The 20,049-nt window shown below is 43.7% G+C and overlaps 2 protein-coding genes across 2 annotated transcripts in view; both read left to right on the plus strand.

Annotated features, from left to right (window-relative positions):
- Positions 1-20,049, plus strand: part of PLEKHG1 (pleckstrin homology and RhoGEF domain containing G1) — a 521,486-nt gene that overhangs the window by 206,370 nt on the left and 295,067 nt on the right. The window lies entirely within an intron of this gene.
- Positions 3,071-20,049, plus strand: part of PPP1R14C (protein phosphatase 1 regulatory inhibitor subunit 14C) — a 50,757-nt gene continuing 33,778 nt past the window's right edge. The window contains exon 1 of the mRNA XM_065731934.1: positions 3,071-3,431. Within this exon, the coding sequence (XP_065588006.1) occupies positions 3,174-3,431 (258 nt within the window). The 5' untranslated portion in view covers positions 3,071-3,173. The remainder of the gene's footprint in view (positions 3,432-20,049) is intronic.

Raw genomic sequence — 20,049 nt, forward strand, 5'->3', positions numbered from 1 at the left:
GAATGCAGTGCCAGGATGCTGATCTGGCTGCTGGAAGGTGCTTGTCTGTAAATACTGATCTTTTATGTCCTGAATTCATTTCTCAAGGTAAGTCTGAAACAGAAGCTGAAGGGTTGGGAAGGATTCTTTCTTCCTCTTCCATATGAATGCATGTCTTTCTTATGGGTGCAGCCATGTACATATCCCATCAGGGTACTGAGAAGTATTTGCTAGAAGACTTCTGTGGCTTCTCACTCCAAGAACTGCTCTCATAATGCCTCTAGACACTCGGGATTAAAGCAGAGATTGTGCCCACTCAGAGTTGCATTGCTCGTTCCCAGGATGTTAGCAGATCTAAAAGTTTTTGCTCAACTTTGACTTTTCAACAACCAGATCTTTTGTTTTGTTTTGTTTTGTTTTTAAATGAAGCAAGATTGTTTCAGGAAACATTCTTGGCAGCGGTTTTTGCCCTGGCTTCCCGAGGAATGCACTGTCTTTACAAACTGAATGAAAAACCAGTGGTACATAAAGCCGCCTTGTGACAGTGCTGGCAGTTCTACCCGTTTCTCATCCACCCACGTTTACAAAGCACTATGCATTATGTTAGAACTGTAATTTCAAAACGATAAGCTCTAAGGATTTGCTTTTCCATCCCCAGCGTCTCATTTTCTACTCTTAAGTGTGCTGTGGAAATGCTGTTTGAAGAATGGGTGCCAGCTTTCAAACATCTGCAGCAATTATAATATCTTATTAATAATAGCATTGAAGGAGTTCTTCCACTAAGGCTTTCTAGATTCTCACATTGAGATTCAATAAGAGCAAGATTCAATGCCAGCCTTCTGTATGCCTGGTATTAACAACACTACTGAGTGTACACTTGATACTGGTTATACAAATCTCAGTATTTGCCATCCAGGTCTAATGCTTCAGGCTACAGGTCCAGTGTGGAACACCTTATAGTGTTGGGTTTTTTTTGCTCCAGAAAAGACTATTATGGCAACACGTTGGTTCCTCTTGCTTTATACCTTCTGGAAAAACAAGTATGATCCTTGGTGTCTTTAAAATGCCTCCTTCACCTTCTTTCATGTGAATATATTTTTTTCTCAGATCATGGAACTGTAGTGAATTCCAGCAAGTAGCAACAAAATCAGCCTATAAAGATGGAAGTGTTTCTGCTCTAAATGGGAAACTGTCAAGTTTTGTGGTTGAGAACCTCAGGATCAGACTTCAAGATGACACAAAGATCTGAAGCAGATCTGAAGCTCCAAATTACAGGCCACTCCAAACAAAAAAAATTGAAAGGCATCCACTGCCTCCTTTCAAAAACTCCTCTGCATCTTTTTGGTTTCTCTAAGAACAAGCTGTTGGAAATGGTGTTTTCTTACAGTGGGATGGGGCTCTCTCAGCTCTGCCTGCGGCCTGTCGGGGCCTCCTCTGATGTCCAGCTGTGGTTGCCCATCTCTGTAAATCACACGGTCTCTGAATACACACAAGGAGCTTAAGGTTGCGTGCTTAGCTTTGAAGAACTGGCTTTGTTTTAGATGACAATCTGAAAGCTATCACAGTATTTAAGACCAGTAATGAGATTTCATCTCCTGCCCATATTAGATTATGATCTCTTTAGCAGCATAAGCTGGGTTCCACATAAATAGCCAGATGAGGCTGGGATGCCTCACGCTGGCCAGCTTAGTGGTGGTGTCAAACAGAGAGCACAGCAGAGGCCGAAAGGCTGCTGCTACCACACAGCCTGCCGTGCAGCAATGGGGATTTGCCTGGGACAGGGTGGGTGCCCCTAGGGTGGATGCAGTACTCAAAGTGCCATCTGGAGCACTGCACTTGGGCCCAGGTCCCCCAGAACAAGAAAGCCATGTAGCTGTGGAAGCAGGTCCAGAGGAGGGACATGGAGATGATCGGAGGGCTGGAGCACCTGCCCTATGAAGAAAGGCTAAGGGGGCTGGGCTTATTTAGCTTGGAGAAGAAAAGGCTCTGGGAAGACCTCACTGTGGGCTTCCAGTACTTGGGGGAAGCTTACAAGTAGGAGGAGGACTGACTTTTTGCAAGGTCTGATTGTGATAGGTCAAGGGGGAATGGCTTTAAACTGAAAGAGGGGAGCTTTAGGTTAGATGTTAGGTGGAAATTCTTTTCTCAGAGGGTGGTGAGGCCCTGGTGCAGGTTATCCAGAGAAGCTCTGCATGCCCCGTTCCTGGAGGCATTGAGAGTCAGCTTGGACGGGGCCTCGGGCAGCCTGATCTGGTGGGCAGCAGCCCTGCCCACGGCAGAGGGGATGGAACTGCATGGGCTTTAATGTCCCTCCCAGCCCAAGCCATTCTGCGATTCTGTGACATACCTGGCGGTCAGAGCTGGTGACTTTCTGCCCTGTGCTGCCTTCACACCCTCACCAGGGTGTGCTCTGTGAGTGCCAAACACGCCCCTCGCGGCCATGGAGAGTCGTGGGGCACTGGATGCTTTCAGTCCCACGTTTGCATGGGCGGGGAGCTGGCTCCTGCTCCCCGCCGCAGCTGTTTGCTATCGGGTCTGGCGTGGGGCCCCAAGCAGAGCCTGCCTTAGGTCAGCTGCTTACTTGCAAACTTGCAAACTATGCTCACAGGTGTCTTTCAGCGTGTGATGGGGCCATCGTGGCTTCACTCAGTGCCTCCTCGGATACTCGGAGCTGCCACGCTAAATAAAACACTGCCGCTAAATGGTGCTTTCACACTGATGCTAAATGGTGTCTTTTAGAACGACAGCCATCTTCCGATGGCTAATTGTTACAGGAACTGCCGAGGGCTCGCAACATTTGCTTTTTTATTTGGGTTCAATGCCCTGAAATCATGCAACCCCCAAGACCCGCTGTCCCGGAGCGAAGAAAGCGACAGCGTGCAGCCAGGCGATACCGGCAACCGCGGTGCGCACGGCGGGGCAGCACAAGGGTTTTCTCGGAACAAAACCCCCGAAAACCCACAGCCCCCACTCCGGAGCCAGCAGCGTGCATCCCAGCAGCCGTGGGGGCGGGTCGTGCCGCCCCTTCGCATCGCCGCCGTCCCCGCCCCGCGCTGGCACATCCCTCCCCGCGGCGGGGCCGGCCGAGCCGCCGTGCCATGCCAGCCTTTAAACGGCAGGTGCGGGGGAGCCAGCCAGACGCGGCATCGGCGGATCGGCGGTAGCGGCGGGCGCCTTTCGGCTCGGAGCGGAGCATGTCGGTGGCGACCGGGGGCAGCGAGGCGGCGGCAGCGGGCGGCGGAGGAGGAGGAGGGGGCCGCGTCTTCTTCCAGAGCCCCCGCGGCGGCGGAGGCTCGGGGCGGGAGGACGCGGTGTCGGCGGCGGTGCAGGTCCAGCAGCGGCGCCACCAGCAGGGCAAAGTGACGGTGAAATACGATCGGAAGGAGCTGCGGAAGCGGCTGGTGCTGGAGGAGTGGATCGTGGAGCAGCTGGGGCAGCTCTACGGCTGCCAGGTGCGGGGACGCGGCGCGGGCTGCCGCAGAGCCCCCGCCCGCCGCGGGCACCGGGACCTCCCACCGCCGCCTGCGGGCGGTGTCCCCGGCGCGGAGCCCCGTCCCGCAGAGGGGTGCCCCGGGGGCGGCTGAGGCGGTGTGGGGGGGAGGGTGGGATGAAGGGGTCGTGTGGGGGCGGCCGGCGGCGCTCCCCGCCCCGCCCCGCCATCAGCAGCGGTGGGCGCTGACTGTGGGCTTCGGTGAGCAGGCGGGAGGAAGGAAGGTCGTGGGAGGGAGGAGTGCGAGCGCCGATATGGCCGTGCTTAACTGTATTCAAGTCGCGAATGTCAACGCTGCCTTTTGAATGCTCTTCTGTAAGAGAGTGTGTGAACGGGAAGGCTGTCGGGATTATTCAGAGGCGTAATAACAGTTGTAAGTAAAGGAGCTTTGTCAAAGCCTTATTGGGAATGTAGCCCTACTCCCCAAGGCATCCTACTTTCCCCATCCGCCCTCTCCCTCCAATACTTGCTGTTATAAAGGCTCAGAGCATTCAGTCTGAGCCGAGGCTCGCTCGTGCCTTTCACATCAGCAGCGTCTAACTCACCTTCATTAACGACTTCCGAAGAGAGATTTGTTGGAGCTTAGTGTGAGATTTGCAGCTCAGGTCCCCGGGGCCAGCATCTCATCTCCAGATTCGAGGTGAGGCAGGGTTGAGCCTGGCAGCCCCGAGGTGTGGAGAGGAGGGCCTGAGTGATCAGGCCTTGGTAGCCAGTGTATACATCATACAAAGAAGCTCCCTTCCATCTCAAAACCAGTTTATCAGCAAATTTGTCAGAAGCACTTGCCCTCATGAAAAATGTGCATGTGATGAATTAAACCTTCTGAACTATTTGCCTGTGACCCAAGTGAAGGAAGGATATAAATAGAAACTGGTTAAAAACAGGCAGCTGTTATTTGTCATCTTGGCGTGAACTGCTTTTGCAGCCATGCAACCTGTAGGCCGTGAGGACTTCTTTGAGGTCAGAAGTACTTACATCTGTTAGCAGGTGGTGAATTAGTGTCTGCATGTGATGATGTGGTCAGTAGATGGCTCGCTGAACCTCTTGCCTCTGATTTGACGCATGATGCTTGAAACACAAAGCCTGTTTGGGCTGTGTGCTTTTAACACGTGGGTGTAGTTCTTCACATAGAAGGATGTCATGTTGGACTAAACCAAGGTCTTGAGGAGCTATTGGTGCACTTTACAGCATTAAAATAACTGACTTGCTGTGTACAAATGCCTGAGGAATTAATCTTTTCCTTGCTGCTGGTGTTATCTCCAACTGAAATAGGAGGGCTCCCCTGTAAGATAGAAACCATATATGATTACTTGAAAAGAAGTAAAATTCTTTTTATAATTTCCTTTTCTATTATGTCTTTTACGTGTGGGAAAATGGATTGACACAACAGGTGAAAATGTTTATAGCTTTAAAGACTGGGGACAAAACGTGTAGGTCTTCTGCTCTTTGCTGTCACGCTGGAACTCTGACCAATGTCAGCACTGATGGCAGTATGAAAAGGTCAAGCAGTTAATGTGCTGTCAAAACAAAGCTGAAAATGCATGATGAATATAGTGAATAAAGGTGATAGCAACTTAATGGAAGATGCATTGCTGGAATCTGCCCAATTTACTTCTAGGCTTACAGATGTAGCTCTCATGCTGAAAGCTCGTTGCCTGTGCGGAGCTGATAACTTTGTCTGCAGATTGGGAGGCACTGTGGGAATCACACCTTCTGTGAAGGATCTACCACAGCTTCCTTGCTATGATGGCACTTCAGTTCTGAAATAACCTCAAATCTTCAAGAATGTCAAAAATAGCCATGAAATTGCTAAGCCTGTAAGAGCTAACAGGTGTTGGTATTTTGTCTCTATCCTGGTCCAGAGCTGTGTGTCTAGGGAATGATGTGCTTCATCTCTGGGCAGAACAGAAATAAGACAGCAGAGGGTACTTGCAGGGCAGTACTGCAAGAGGCCTGGCTGTCTTTACATGGGGCTGAATAAACATGGTGCCTACCCACTGTGTGCTGTTTAAATAATGTTTTCTGCTGAATTATGCTAAGATTTACTGGTAGATGGGCACTTATTGAAAGACTCCCTGTACTCAAAGCTGGATATGAATTCACAGTCCCTCACATACTTGCAAGCTATACTAGCTGTATGCTTGTGAGCATGTCTTGGCTTGGTGACAAAGTTTAGCAGATGAGATTAGGGACTAAGGAGATAGGTTTGCACGCTTTTTCAAGTGAACCTTGGTTTTAACAGGTCTAAGTTTTAAATTTAGATGCCAAATTGGGTAATGGAGCTTGTGGAATGTTGTTTAAAAGGAGCTCTTTGAGGTGTTTTTTTGATGGTGCCCACAGATGCATGATCCAAGTACTAGCCACAGATAAGACAGCTTCTGTGTGAAGCAGATTCTAGCAATAGAGACCCATCTGAATGGTGAAGGGTTATCATGGTAGTAGCCCTGGACAAGGGTCTCTTCAGCAGGATTCATTTGGCAGCAGCCCCTGCCAACCTATCATAGTAAGGGCAAATGCTTCAGGTGGACATTGGTCTGGCTGTTGGCTCCTAGGGCTGCTGTCATTTAAAAATAAAAAATAAAAGGGGAGGGGGAAAAGTTTTGTAGCCCATTCATTTTAGTTTATGAGATTGGGATGCAGTATAAAATTAATGCATTGAAAATGCAGTGCTTTAATCATAGGGCTTGAACTGACTTCAGTGTCAATCTTTACTAGGCATCTTGTTTCTAAAAATAGTTTCTCCAGATGCTTCATGTTTTGGGCTAAACTCATTATTGGTTAAGAATTGCTAAATAATAATGCACAGAACAACTTTCATCATTGCCATTTGTTCTGTAATGATTTGCAACTTGTATGTTAGCACGTAAGTGATGGCAGCCTAGCTTTCCAGATGCAGGATCCACCTTGTGTTCACCTACCAAGCTTGTACGACTTTAAATGTAATAAAAGCAAATATATTTGTCCTCAGAAGCCATTCAGATTTTCAAGTACATCACTATGCCCAGTGGAACCATCTACCCATGAGTACAGCATTTGCTATAGAAGGCAGAATGCTGATGGAATGAGAGCACAAAGGACATATGGATTTTATGCAACATTAATAAACTATGAAGAAAGATTTTGCTGACCTGTGGGTTTGTTGCTAAGTATTTTTTAATGTAGAGATATGGATGTACAAATTAAATGAGCCCTTAGATTTTGGATTCTAGAAGCTGAAGGTAGACATTCCTTCTAATATGAGCTGTTGGTGAGTGTATTGGATAATCAATTGTTTTATTAGAGTAGTCTATAATCATGTATGGCTGCCAGTGCTTAGTATAAGCTGTGATCTTGGCCTGGAAGTAACAGGGAATTATGTTCCAGTTTACATACACACTTTCCATTCCAGGGCAGCATGCGCTTATGGAATTCTCTGTTTAAAAATTCTAGAGGAAATGACAACTGGGAAGGCTGCCTGCTACAGCCCCTCAAGCACTTTATTTCAGAGCACAGAGCTGTGCCAGACTGGGGATTGTCTTTGGATGGGATTCTTTTCTACTCCCTTATACGTGGGTGCTGCAAGGACAGGAATGGCTTAAAGCCCTCAACTGGGTGAGGGTTTCATGTTGGCAAGGCCAATCACTGTGGCCATCACTTTAAAAATAAAAGTGAGAGGGAGAGGGAAGGGAACCATTCAACACATTCCTGCGTGGACTGGTGTCCCTTACCCTGGGCTTTTTGTGGGAGAGCATCCTATTTGGCCATCTTCTTTGTGGAGCTGCTGGGATACACTCACAGCAGCAGCTTGTCTCTGGCGTAGTGTCAGAGTCTGCTAGTCTGTGTGTGCTTGGCTTTAAGTTGTTTGGTGCTAGACAGGAGAAAACAAGAGGAAGACCCTTATTTAGGTTGGAGAGAGAGATCACAAAAGTGAGTACTCCTGCCACTCCATTTCCCTTCCTGCCACGTGTGTCTGCAGTGGTAAAGCTGATGGTGAAGTGTCAGTGTTAAGGAAGGGTTGCAGGAAAAGTGTGCAGTGCCTCTTGTCAAGCTTTCTGGAAAGGATGGATTTTTGCAAGATGGACTCTCTTAACCTTGCCTTTGAACAAATGGGCTGCCTTGACTATTCCCAAAATATTTTTTCAATACCAAATCAAGTTGCAATCTGAGTATTGATGGTCTTCCAAAGAGCAGTGCTGCTTATGGATAACAAGGAGATGCTGTGCAGGGTATCAGTTCCTGTGTATTTACATCCAATCCATACAGGGGTTTTATGATGTGATGGGCCCTGCTGCAGCTGTTTCTCTCCCAGCTGCTTGGGCCTGTGTCTCTATGAACCATCAACCTTTTGCATGTCATGGATTGCCTTCTCTAGTCTGTTCCTAGCAGTCACTGGCTCTGGGGAGTCCTGTGCAGCTGAGGCAGTTGCCAGAGTTGCTGGTGGTCTGGTTTGCTCTGAGTTAGGAAGAATGCTGAGTATAAGGGACAAATACTTGCTTTTTTTTCCCCTCTAAAAAGGCGCACAGGTATTTCCAAAACAGTGTGCTCAGCATGCTACTGAGGCTGGCATTTAGTTGTGTGGATGTCATAGTGTGATTGGGTACTACTTACTTCTCAGGCTACTGTGAAGTAATGTTTGAAGTTTATGACTCGTTTCTTACAGAGGTGTTTGTGAGGAAATCTACCGAATGAAACACCACAGCCACAAACTCTCTAAGTGGCTCATTAAATAGACTTCCTCTAAGTTGGACAAAGGCTTCACAAATGGTAACTGCATGTGAACTCATTTGCAAAGGGATCCCAAGTGGAAAGATACTGAGAATTAGAGAAAAGGAGGAGGGAGACTCTTCCCTTGAAAATAAGCCTGTCAGTAACAAGTGTAATAAAGGATTCCTTCCTTTAAGAAAAGGAGTATGATAATTTAGATGTGTTGGAGTAAAGTGTTTATAGAGGTTCACCATGCTGCTTAAATTTCAAGTTATTTCTTTTGGACTATTATTACTTGTGCCATGCCAGGTCTTCCATTTTCATGCCATGGAGACTCTTGTGGACAGACACCCTGCTCAGCAGCCAGAGCAGGGCAAAGGTTGCTATAATTGGAGACCTGCAAAGAATGCAGCAACACTGGCATGGCAGAAGTCATGTAGCAGCTATGGAGAGGTATCTGAAGAGTCCCAAGAGTGGAAAATAGGAAGCCCAAAATGGCTTATAACGTGCTCGAAGCTGTAAAACAACTCTTGTAAAATGCATGCTGCTGCTTTCAGAGAGGTGGGATTAAGTACCTGTTAAGGTGCCAGCCACCTGCTGGCAGCGAGGCCAGAGATTTTTGTCTCTAAAAGTGCTGCTTAAGCTCTAATCTTAGGTTCTGAAGACCCTAATCTCCTAGGAAATGTACCATCACTCAGCTACCTTCATCCTTTTAAAATGCGAAATTGATAATAAGTCTCAAAAATAATTTTACTGGATTCCTTCAGACCACTTGAACTTTGTATATTCTGAATGTCATGGTTCATTCTTTAAGTTGCAGCAACATTTTTGGTTGCTAATTTAGCGGCTTTATGACATGAATCTTCATCTTCCATCAGCTATTCCATATCAAGTCTTGTCCTTTCCCTCTTCATTCAAGATTGAACCAGTCTCTTTGCTGGAGGTGTGGGTGTGATTGCTTTATGATGAAGCAAAGAAATAATTGATTGCTTACATCACCTTTTATAATTGTGCTTCTTATAAACAGTATCTTCCAACCGTTGTGGCTACAAAGACTGTTCTGCCTTTAGGCAAATCACTTTATGTAGTCAGTGCTTGATTATCCAGGATCATGAGTGAGTGAAGAGAAGATGGAAAAAATGTAGATTAAAATAAACACAACAAAAACAGTTATGAACTTCTAAAAATCATGCACTGAACAAACAACTGAAGCAGAGAGAAGGGAATAGTTGACCTATCTTTTTCTCCTGTTTAGGTTTGTCACACAAACTCAACCCATGTTGCTTTTGGACTTGAGTCTAGCCTGGATGTGCCTGTGCTTGCAGCACAATTAAACTACAGCATGGATGCTTTATCCCCAGATAGCTGGGATAACTGGCTGCACTGAACTTTGTTGCAGGACATGGGATGGAGTTGTACCCCTGTGCTCCAGCAGGGCAGAATGGTGTATCTCCCATTATTCTCAGAGCTTTACATTAGCTGGTCTGAACTGTGCTGCAGAACCAAATGCCTGAAACAAAAATAGCCCTGTTTAAATGAGGAAAATATGTATTTCACGGTGCATCTGCCTCCTGTTAAAAGGCACAGTGAATGCTTCTAAGTAGGTGTTGTAACTACATTAAAAGATGTTCTACTTGAAATAGAACTTAATTTCACAAGTATTATGGTAGTTGGGGTTGTCATATGACTTAACTAATTCCCTAATTGTCCATACCTTGCAGAGTCTGACTAAACTCCTGATTGATTAGGATATGTCCATCCACTTGAAAAGGCACAGTACTTGGCCCCAGATCCAACCAGTTTTGAAGTGCATTTTTGTAGCGCATGCTACCATGTGTAATCTGTATGAAGCAGTTCTCTGAAATGCTTGTGTTCTCAGTAAATGCTCGTGGCAAAACGTGCTGTCCCATCTCTAGCCTACTTCAGTCTGAGTTATGGTCACCTTGTTTCTTGTCACCACAGCTGATAAAGCAGTGACAATATCAATCCCTAGCCTGTGGTGCAAGCCCTAGTTCTCATTTTTTTTCCTTCCCTTTTTATTTTCTTTCCTTCTATCTAACTCTGGAAACTTCTCTTTGACAGCACAAATCGAGTAGGTTACACATGGCCATCCATCTGTGTCACTGCAGCTTTTGGCTGCCTGTCATAAAGCATTGTGACACGTGGAATTATCCAAGTCAAGATTTCCAGAAATTAATAACTTTGGAGAAGGAGAGGACAAAAATCTTAATTGGATGCAGCCCATACAGTGAGCGTCAGTATGACTGCATTTCAAAGGTAGAACAAATTTAGCACGTTAATGATCTTCTTGGAATGAGGAACTGTTTGGGCAGAGGTGCACACTGAAACAAATCAAATCGTCTTTGAAGTGATAAGTGTTTAATTCTGAGACTCACATTTGAACAGCAGAGCTGTTACCTCTTTTCCCCTTAAGGAGCATGGTATCTATTCTAGGAAACCAGTTCAATGCAAAATCTTATATTATCTCGAGGCAGCATGCAAATCACAGGCCTGGAAGGTGTCTTGGATCTTTTTAATGCATGTGATATTAGTCAGTAGTACAGATCTAGTAGATCTGAACCTAGAAAAAAATGTGTACTATAGATCTTTAATTATACTGTTGATAGCTTAATTAATTCAGTGTAGTATGGTTCTGCATGTGGAGCAAATCTAGCACAAAGAGAGCATTAGTTTAAAAGGGGCATAATGACAAGTTTTGGTTTGTGCACTGAGTGACACATGTTTTGGATGGAGAACAGTTCTGAGTGTGATGCTAACAAGGGGTTCACACGCTTCATTCCTATGTGCTGGACATCACAAATGCAAGTGATGGCACAATGAATGCCTAATGAAAATCCTGGTATTTCACTGTCTTAATAGGATTTCTAGAAGATAGAATTGTGAAGGATCTCGTAGGTCGCAGAGTCTCATTTGCAAATAAGCTCTTTCGTTTGATACAGTTTTTAAATGGAGCAACGTAGTTATATATTTCTTTCAAATTATTTTATGGGATTAAATAAACCTTTTACACCTGTAAGGAATTAGGCTTGCTCTCACTTATTTCCTGAACTACAAAAAGACACAGGCAAAAGACTTGTGCTTGCTTGGGATGGTCTTGCCTGGATTCTCGCTCTGGGATGAAGCTTAAATGGATTTTGAATGCATTTTATCATCTGTCCTTACACTGAATGCCATCAGGGTCAAGTGATGGTCAGGGCAGAAAGATAGAAGTATGAAGGCAATGACTCTACTGTAGGTCACTTGTTACCTTACAACAGAAGTCTTCAAACTTCAAGAAAAATGTACTGACTAATATTTCATAGAATTAATTTAGCAGTACTTGGGAAATATATGATGTTAGCTGCTCGAGATCCTAAATGATTTTAGCACTTGAACAATATCTTCTTTGAAGTAGATATATAAATTAACTCTAGTGTATTACAGATGATTTGTTCTGCTTTAGGTGACTGATTTATAACAATGTGATACACTGATATTCTGGTTGCTCCAGAAGTAATGCCTCCTGGAAGCTATGAGATGCAAAGAGTACAGTAACACTATTTGATAGAGCAAATTCTCAGCTACAAGAAAGTTTTTCATCACAGTCACCACCATGAGCTGTGCATTTTCACCAGTGGTCAACAGGAGCCCGTGATGCACCACCCACTGCCTCACTGCGCTCACATCTGCTGTTTGGCCTCAACATTCAGTAAGCATTGATGAATGTCAGTAGGTGCCAATTTTTCTACATGGAGGAATTCGGTGACACGCCTTTCCTTTCTATACACTTCCATATCAGATGCCATTCTGCCAGGCTTCTCCTCTGCTGCCATCTGTCACGTGGCAACAAAATGGAATGGGATATTGGTGGAAAAATTCAGTCTGTACTGCCATATCACCAACATAGTAAAATGGGAGGTGCTGCTTTCAGAGCAACCCTTTGAACTTTAAACACAAATGATGTCTTGAGCTTTTGCAATTGATTCTTTTCCATTTTTAAAGATAACACCCAAAGTGCATATTTTGCTTAATGTCAGAAAAGAATAAATGGGATAAATTACTGAGGCTTCTTGGTTTTGCTGTGCTGCTGGTAGGTAATCAAGCTTTTTTAGGCTTTTTGTGGAGCACTGTATTCCAGTTTCAGGTGCAGAGGCAAAACTGCTTAGTCTTATTTACAAGAAAATTAACAAAATTTACTGAGTTTGGACTGTGGTTGAATTCCTTCTCTTCATTTTGAAAACTGAGTCCTCTTTGAGTGCAGAAACTAATGTGGGGAAGAACTGGTGGGAAGTTGCTCAGTGGCTGCCAGAAACATCTCAACTCTTACTGAAGCTGTGTGCAGTCCTAGTTTGAGCCTTGAACTGAATGGACTAGGAGTTGATTTGCTTGTAAGTATCCAACTGCCATCTCTTTATCAAAAGGCAGACTCATAGAGGGAAGATTTTCTATGGGGTCTCAAAGTAATTCTGATCCTCAAATAGACTTAAATGAGGAAGCAAGATGCATCTTGCATTTTGTAATCTGAGGACTGCCTCGTCTCAGGTTGCCTGTGGTAGAGACTTCTAGGACTAAATCCATAGAAAAAAAACTCCTTAACTACCTCTCTCCTTTGCCTCCATTTTCATTTGGTCTCTGAACATATCTTTCTGTTTCTTTTAAGTTCCTGTCAGATTTCCTCTTAAAGCATTGGTGTAATGACTATAATTTTAGCTCTCACCTTGAATATAGCAAGCAGAAGAAGGCAGGAGTGTGTGCCAAAATGCATTTGAGGGAGCTGACAATCAGAAAGAACAATGGTATGACACTATGGGCCCACACATTCTTTGCTCCCTTCTCCCAGGGTCTGTTGTCCTTGGTGGAGTGGTCACAGCGGATTTCTCCACTCCCTGGATTTAAAGCAGTTTAGCAAATTCATTGTAAAAAATCCTTAGGCGATGCTGTATTGTTGGCAATCTGGGGGCTTGCCCAGGGAGTTAACTGTTGTCTCTGGCCCCTGGGGAAGAGGAGTGCCGGCTTTGGAGCATGTTAGAACTCCTGCAGACATCTCTCGACATTGGTGGACTAGAGCCAAAATGCATCAACTGCAAGTCCCTGGCTTGCCTGCTGCTCAAAACTGGTATCTGGGAGGAGGCAGAAGGAAGCATGGCAGTCGTCACAGTGCAGGGTACGCTGCCACACCAGGAACAGCTTGCTGCAGACTATGAAGATCTCTCCAGATCTCTTACCAACCAAATTTCTGCAACAAGAAGTTGTTCCTGAATTTTTCAGAGTGCAAGAATACTTGTTTTGACACCACTGGATAAAATGGTTTTCCCCCCACAGAAGGCAGGTTTCTTGTCTCCCGTGTCAAATTTGATATGACCTAATATTTCTGACTGAGGAAATGTATGCGCTGGAAAAATGTCTGTTATTTCATCCAATAGTGCTGAAATTGATTGGTTAGACAAATATTATAGAATCATAGAATGGCTTGGAAGGGACCTGAAGGGGTTCTGTCAGGTACTTGATGTACCCAGCAGTCTGGCTTTTGTGGTAGAAGGCACTTAGTACACAACTTCTTGACAAAGAGAAAATGAGGATTGGGGACTAAGTTATTGGGCAGGACTGCTGAAGCTGAGGTGAGGAGGACCATTTTAGAGGACTCTGTCTCACGTGCTCTTTCTGTGTGTTCCCTGAAGCATTCAGATGGAGTAATTAATCCTTCAAGTGTCCCAATAGGCAAACCTTAATTGCACTGCCTTAGCCTAAATCCTTAGAGCACAAAAGACCTGGTGTTGATCCTATTTGGTTGAAATGTTTTCTTGAATTCTGTTCCTTGGGTCTTTTTCATCTCTCTGAAAAGAAAGCAGTCAATCTGTCAAATTTAAGGTTGTCAGGCATCCTGCTAGGGAGAGCATGACATCGCTGGTCTGACTGAAGAAGAAAGCTGCTGGCAAATCTCAGGGCTTCTCTGAAGCACTAGGTTGAAGCTTAGGAACTTCATACTTCTGTATGTACTTTATTCCCTTCTGAAAGGGAGACAGTTCTTTATGTAGGCTAGAAGAGTGGTTCCAAACACTCTGTGTGGTTTCCAAGTAAAGCCTTATTTGTGCAGAAATGCAAGGATGAGGTGTGGTAACCTTGTAGAAAATTGTAGAAAATGCTTTGCATGTTCCTCCTGTGGTACCCAGCTGTGGAGCTCAAGGGATATTCATCCTTTGGTTCCATGTAGCACAGCTTGCACTTGCAAACACTTTTTTTTCCTAGATGAAGAGTCTACCATCCAGCTTCTCTGGTTCACCATTACGCTCTGTGTGGTGCAACAACACGACATGGGCTTATCTGACTTCTCTATTGCATTCTTCCCATATGCAGAATTATGCACAAACTGCAGGGTAGAAGTCAGCTTCCATTATTCTGAGGTGAATACTGGTCTGCTACTGTGGATAAGGCAGTGATAAGGGACGTCCTGTGATATCTGTGTGGAAAATTGTTCCACTGGCATAGTCCTCAAAGTCCCACCATTTAGTAAGCTCTTGATGGCTTAAATTACTGCACTGCTCCAGGATTACTATGTAACAGTGATTTGGACTACAGCGTGTATTTGCTAAGACCAAACTATTTCTGCCTTGTGTGAAAGTGCATGAGGATAAAAAACATGACATGTCCTCCCTGTCTGCTTTGGAGTGTTTTGTTTAATAGAAGTGACAACGATGCATAGACTTAGCATGTCCTATTTTTAAATCAAGAACACAAGGCATTTGCTCTGGAAACAGCTCATGATTTTTAATGAATGTTTTGCTGAGATCAGATCTGTGTCATGGGTATGGTTAAAAAGTGCTGAATGCTTCCCTCTTACCCTGCTCAGTGTAGTTTGTGATCAGTGCCTCTTCTTCATTTATCAATTTCACACACTGGTGATTCTTTTAGACTTCTTTAGAGATGCACAAATTAGTCAATAATTTCTTAACCAGTATGTTATGGAATTTTTAGTTTTTATAAGTTGAGGTTGTTTTGACAGCTTGCTTATGAAAACAGCAAAATACCAGTGTTAGTTCCAAAGAAGGCTAAATGGAGTTTGAGCCTTTCCATGACTGGGTGTCAGTTCCTTCTCTATGCTTACTAATGAAACTGCAGCTGTAAAGTGCAAGATTCTTCATTTTCTCTGTGTAGTTGTTTTCAGCTGGATTAAACTACAGCTATAATAAGCAGAGTTTCCTTTATTTTTATATTTTAAACTTATGCCTGACTAGAATACTTGATAGTACTGTGTTATTACCGGCAGTTCTTTTTGTGGGAGTGAAGAGGTATTTTTGAATCCTAAAATGTTTTTCTTATAATCACATCTTCTCACCAATTGATTTTATTGGGCATGGTGATAAAGATGATAGAAAGCTACAGTCATTGTAGCAGAGAGAGGATTGACTTTTATTGCAAGAATTATGGGCACTATGAGTTGTGAGTTCTCAAAATTCAGAATCTTATGGCGTTTGGTCTTCTATTTCTTATGGTGCTTGTTTTTCAAAATTTAGTAGCAATGATCTGAATGAATCCCAGCTAACCTGCTGCTCCTTGTTGTGTCTTGTCCACACCTCCACCTGCTGGCTACATCCCTGCTTTTACTGCCTGTGGGGTAATCTACCCACCTAGGATGCATACCACAAGGGCCTATCTGCCTTGAGAACTGCTCTGAAATTTAACTGCTTAAGAGAGTGGGGCAGTTGGGAACTCTTTTGGGAACCTTTGTCCTAAAAAGTGAAAATGCTGCAGTTGTTGATAGGGATGGAGATTTTCCCACTCTTCCTTCACCTGTTTCTTCACTGCTGTGTCTGCAAGCATGTTTTTCAACAGGGGAGAAAAAATACTCCACATGAGCTTGCTTCTGTATATCTCTGTAGTAAGCAGTGGAAGGATGTCTGCTCCCCTGGAACAAACTGTTGGGTTATCAGGGCCAGGAGAAAATGGGAAGCTAGGTGGGTGGGCCTGGAGTGGTAAAGATAAGGTAGAGGTGGTGGAATGAATATAGAAGCCTATGGCAGAATGCCTGCCTTCTCCATGTTTTTCCATGTTATTTCTTTCCCTGTTTCTATCCCAGGTATGTGGGTAGAAGTCTGCTTGTATAAACTCTGCTGGCTTGCTTCTGGCAGCAGGATTATGGTCAGCAAAAGCGTTCATTTAATTAAAAAAAAATTAAAAAGAAGTACTTTCTCAGTACCCTGCTTTATTCCTGTGTCCCCAGGTCCCTGACCCAACTTTTCTATCTTTCTGTTCTTCGTTTGCCTTCAAAGACTCAAAGGAATGTTCGTGCTGTAGGTGTAGAGGAAGAGGGAACATCTGAAGTCGGGGATTGTAGGAACAATGAGATTGACAGTTGCTGTGTTTTAAGTTTGCTTTTCTTGCTCTAGAAGTTGCTGTTGAGACAAGTGGGAACTGGAATTTTGTATTTTAGGAGAACTTGTTTGAATAAAATTTAAAGCAATGCCAGTATTGGAGAATCTACACTAACAGTGGGAACAGATAAGAGGGAGAGATAATATAATCACTCAACAGCTACTGGCGTTTCTATGATTAAGTGAGGATGTCTCTACATCAACTTTGGAAGGCATACTGTGCCCAATTGCTTCTAGAGAATTTGTCCAATGTTTTTGCTAACTTCTTTTTGCAGGGGGTGTGGGCAGGTGTCTTCAGGGACACTTGTGGCATTTGCTAACTTGCTCTAATCTTACCACTGAAGATTGAAGTGGTCTGGGCTGACAGATGTTCAGTAGGATAAACTGCTGCTGGCATTTCATGGAACAGCAACTAACAGGTCCAAATGTCTGAGTTACAGAATGTAGTAAAAACGAAGTAATGGACAGTTGTGAACTGGTTTTCTGCACTCTTTGCCTCTGAGAGGAATATTATGAGCCAAAATTTTTAATAGAAGCAATTTTCCACTTGCTGAGCCCAGCTTAACACTTGTTTAATCTTAGTACTTCAGCTATGGTACGTACAGTTAGTGTTAGAATGTGGTGGTCCTTCAACAAAGGACCTCTTCACTGCCATGTTACAGTGTATGCTTTCATTCCAGGCTATCACCATCTTCTCATTCTTTCAACTTTTTTTTTAACCTTTATAAGAAGGTAGAACCTGAACTATACTTGCAATTATTTCCACAGTGCTGAACAGAGATGTACTTCTGCAATGCAGACTGGCTTTCTGTGCCCTGAAAAAGCAGCTTTTTTTCCCTTCTGTGATTTTCACAGCTGCAGTGTTAGGCATAAAAGCGATGAAGCTAGAGTGTGTCTGACTGTCTTCTTACATTGCCTTGTCTTTCATGGTGACTCCAACTTGTATGATTCTTTCTTTTAGCATTTGTCTAGGTTTCTGCTTTTCTGCTTGGCAAGTGGTCAGTTGCAAAATCGATGTCAAGAAAGTTGCATTAAAATGAGAGAAGAATAATTGGATAGTATGTAGTTGCTTTCTATCAGTGAGCCAGAGTAAGCTGCTGCTGTGTCAATTGTGTCTTAAAGAAAACTATCAGCAGGCTAATGGCAGCTTTGAAAACAGAAGCTTACCCTAACCTATTCATCTCCTGAGAGATGAGCATTTCCAGTCCTTTTAACTTTGATCCCTTTAACTACTGGTATTAAACACACATCTGAAGAAAAAATATTCGCAATTAAACAGGAAGAAGCCTGTTAATGTAACTTCGAGGCCGAATGGTTGAGGACAGTCAAGTAACTTTAAGACAGATTTTATAACAGTTCAGCCTTAGTGCAACACTTCCTGGTAGTACTTTATTTTTCCTGCTTCCCAGGTACATTGCTTTGATTCTGAAGTGCTGTCTCAAGTGCTCAAAAGTTAATGAACAAAGTGTCAGAACTAAGGACTAACTAAGCAGTTCATCCACATCAGAGATGGAAACAGTCGCATTATGACTTGCCTGTTGTCACACAAAGACTTCTTGGTGAGACCTGATTGAGAGGTTGTTACTGTCATTCATCTAGTTTAATTGGAAGAACACCTCTATTCACTACCTGTAATTCCTCTTTCCAAAACGAGCTCTTTACTCTGCCAGAACAAACTTACTTGAGAATAGTACACTTCTGCAAGTCCGAGATGGTAATCTTGTAGCGCAGGAATGAGTTTGGTGTTCAGTTGGACATTTCTTCTGCATACAGAGTAGCCCTGTCTGTAAAACATACCTGAGGTGAACAGGCTAACTAGTGGTGCTAGTTGCAGAGTACTCGTAAGCAGCGTGGGTAACTGTGTGTGCCTAGACACTTCACTCATATATGCCCACTGCTAGGACTGCCAGTGTTTTATTGATTTTTTTTTAATTATTTTTTTATTTTTGGTGGCAGTTAACCAAGTGGCTCTTTATGTTCCAGTGAACTGTGGAAACTTGTCTGTCCTTTGGGTGTGTGTTTCAAGGGGGAAGGGAGGAAGATATTGTGGAAAAACATCAAATGACTGAAGTTGCTTTAGGGCTCCAATCAAAGGGCTATAATTACCAAAAGGTGGAAGAGCACCAGCCCACGAGAAAGCAGTGCTTGGGCTTTGCTTGTAGTTCCAGGGAGGCTGGGAGTGGAGCTCCAAGGTGCATGATGAACTTCTTGTGTGGTAGGATGGTGCAATCTCTGAGCCAAAGCTGGAATAATAAGCATTATAAGAAGGGCTGAACACTTTTTTATGGAGAAAAAAAAAAAGGCAATTCCCTTGGCTGCTAGGACAACGTGAAATTGCTTTGATGTAAAACTTTGGCCTAGTGTTCAAAACAAGTCTGCCACCTGAGCCAGATTGCCAGGCTGAATGTGTATGTAACACAGACCATCACACAGTGCTTACCAAGGGATGAGTAATTGTAAACTGCACCTTTAATTTACCCTTACAGGTTCCTCTGTGTAGATTGAATCTTCCTTGTTGACTGGAAACTCAATGAGCTATTATTTCTCCATTTGCTGTATCTAAAGTACTTAAGGATTTACTACATGAATATTCATATTTGAGGGTACAACCACTCCTTTTTTCTATGTATATAATTTTTGTTTGCTGGTTCACTTGTTAAGAACCGCAACGTGGAGTAGCACAGAAATTATCCTGCTTTCCTGTCTTTGCATATGTAGTTATCCAGAGCTGCTTCTGAAACCGCAGCAGGAAATGAGTTTTGGCCTGCACAGAAATAGGGTGAAACCAATGTCCCAGTTTTTCTAATTAAATACATAATTGGTTTATCCCTTTAGATTGGAAAATATGTTGCAAGTTCATTTATTTCAGTTTCGAATATATCTGTGTTACAAAGCATTTTGTCTTTATTCAGCAGTAGTCGTCAAAGGCATTGTATGGAGGCTCTTCAGCAGTTGTAAGGTGGAGTCCGTGTGTTCTCCTGGCATAGCCGACCTCCTATTTGCAGCTGTAGGTAGTGGGATTTTTGAACAAAGGAGTATTGGCTACATTTAATTTTAGCAAGTGGCAATGGTTTAACTCTTTAATCCATAGGAGAGTTAGATTCCTTCCTTTCCGTACAGTGCTTCCTGGATGCTGTGTTCTGCTGTGCTGCAGTGCCCCGGCTATGGCTGCTGCGCTCTTTCTATATTCAACAGATTTTACTCTGTAGAAGTAACTATGCAAATTATGAATGTAGGATTTATTAGGGTCCTAATTCCTGTGCTGGGCACTGTGTGTGCAGAAGTGGGCTCTTTATGCTTTATCTAAGCTATATAAGCTTATGGGAGGAATATGGGTGCTGTGTCCTTCTGCAAGCCATGAAGATGGATTTGAGGAGGTTGCTGTCTTCTGTGTGTTTAGAAAGAACTTGAGGAGGACTGATGGTAACTGTTTGGTAGCTTTCAGGTATAATGAAAAAGTGAAGTCAAAGAGTATCCACATGTAGCCACTTAAGAAGCATATCAACATCTTTCTTTATTATTAGAAAA

The sequence above is a fragment of the Cyrtonyx montezumae genome, unplaced genomic scaffold, assembly GCF_038088225.1.
Source record: "Cyrtonyx montezumae isolate F1298 unplaced genomic scaffold, pur_monq_1.0 scaffold_0, whole genome shotgun sequence".
In the NCBI taxonomy this organism is placed as follows: Eukaryota; Metazoa; Chordata; class Aves; order Galliformes; family Odontophoridae; genus Cyrtonyx; species Cyrtonyx montezumae.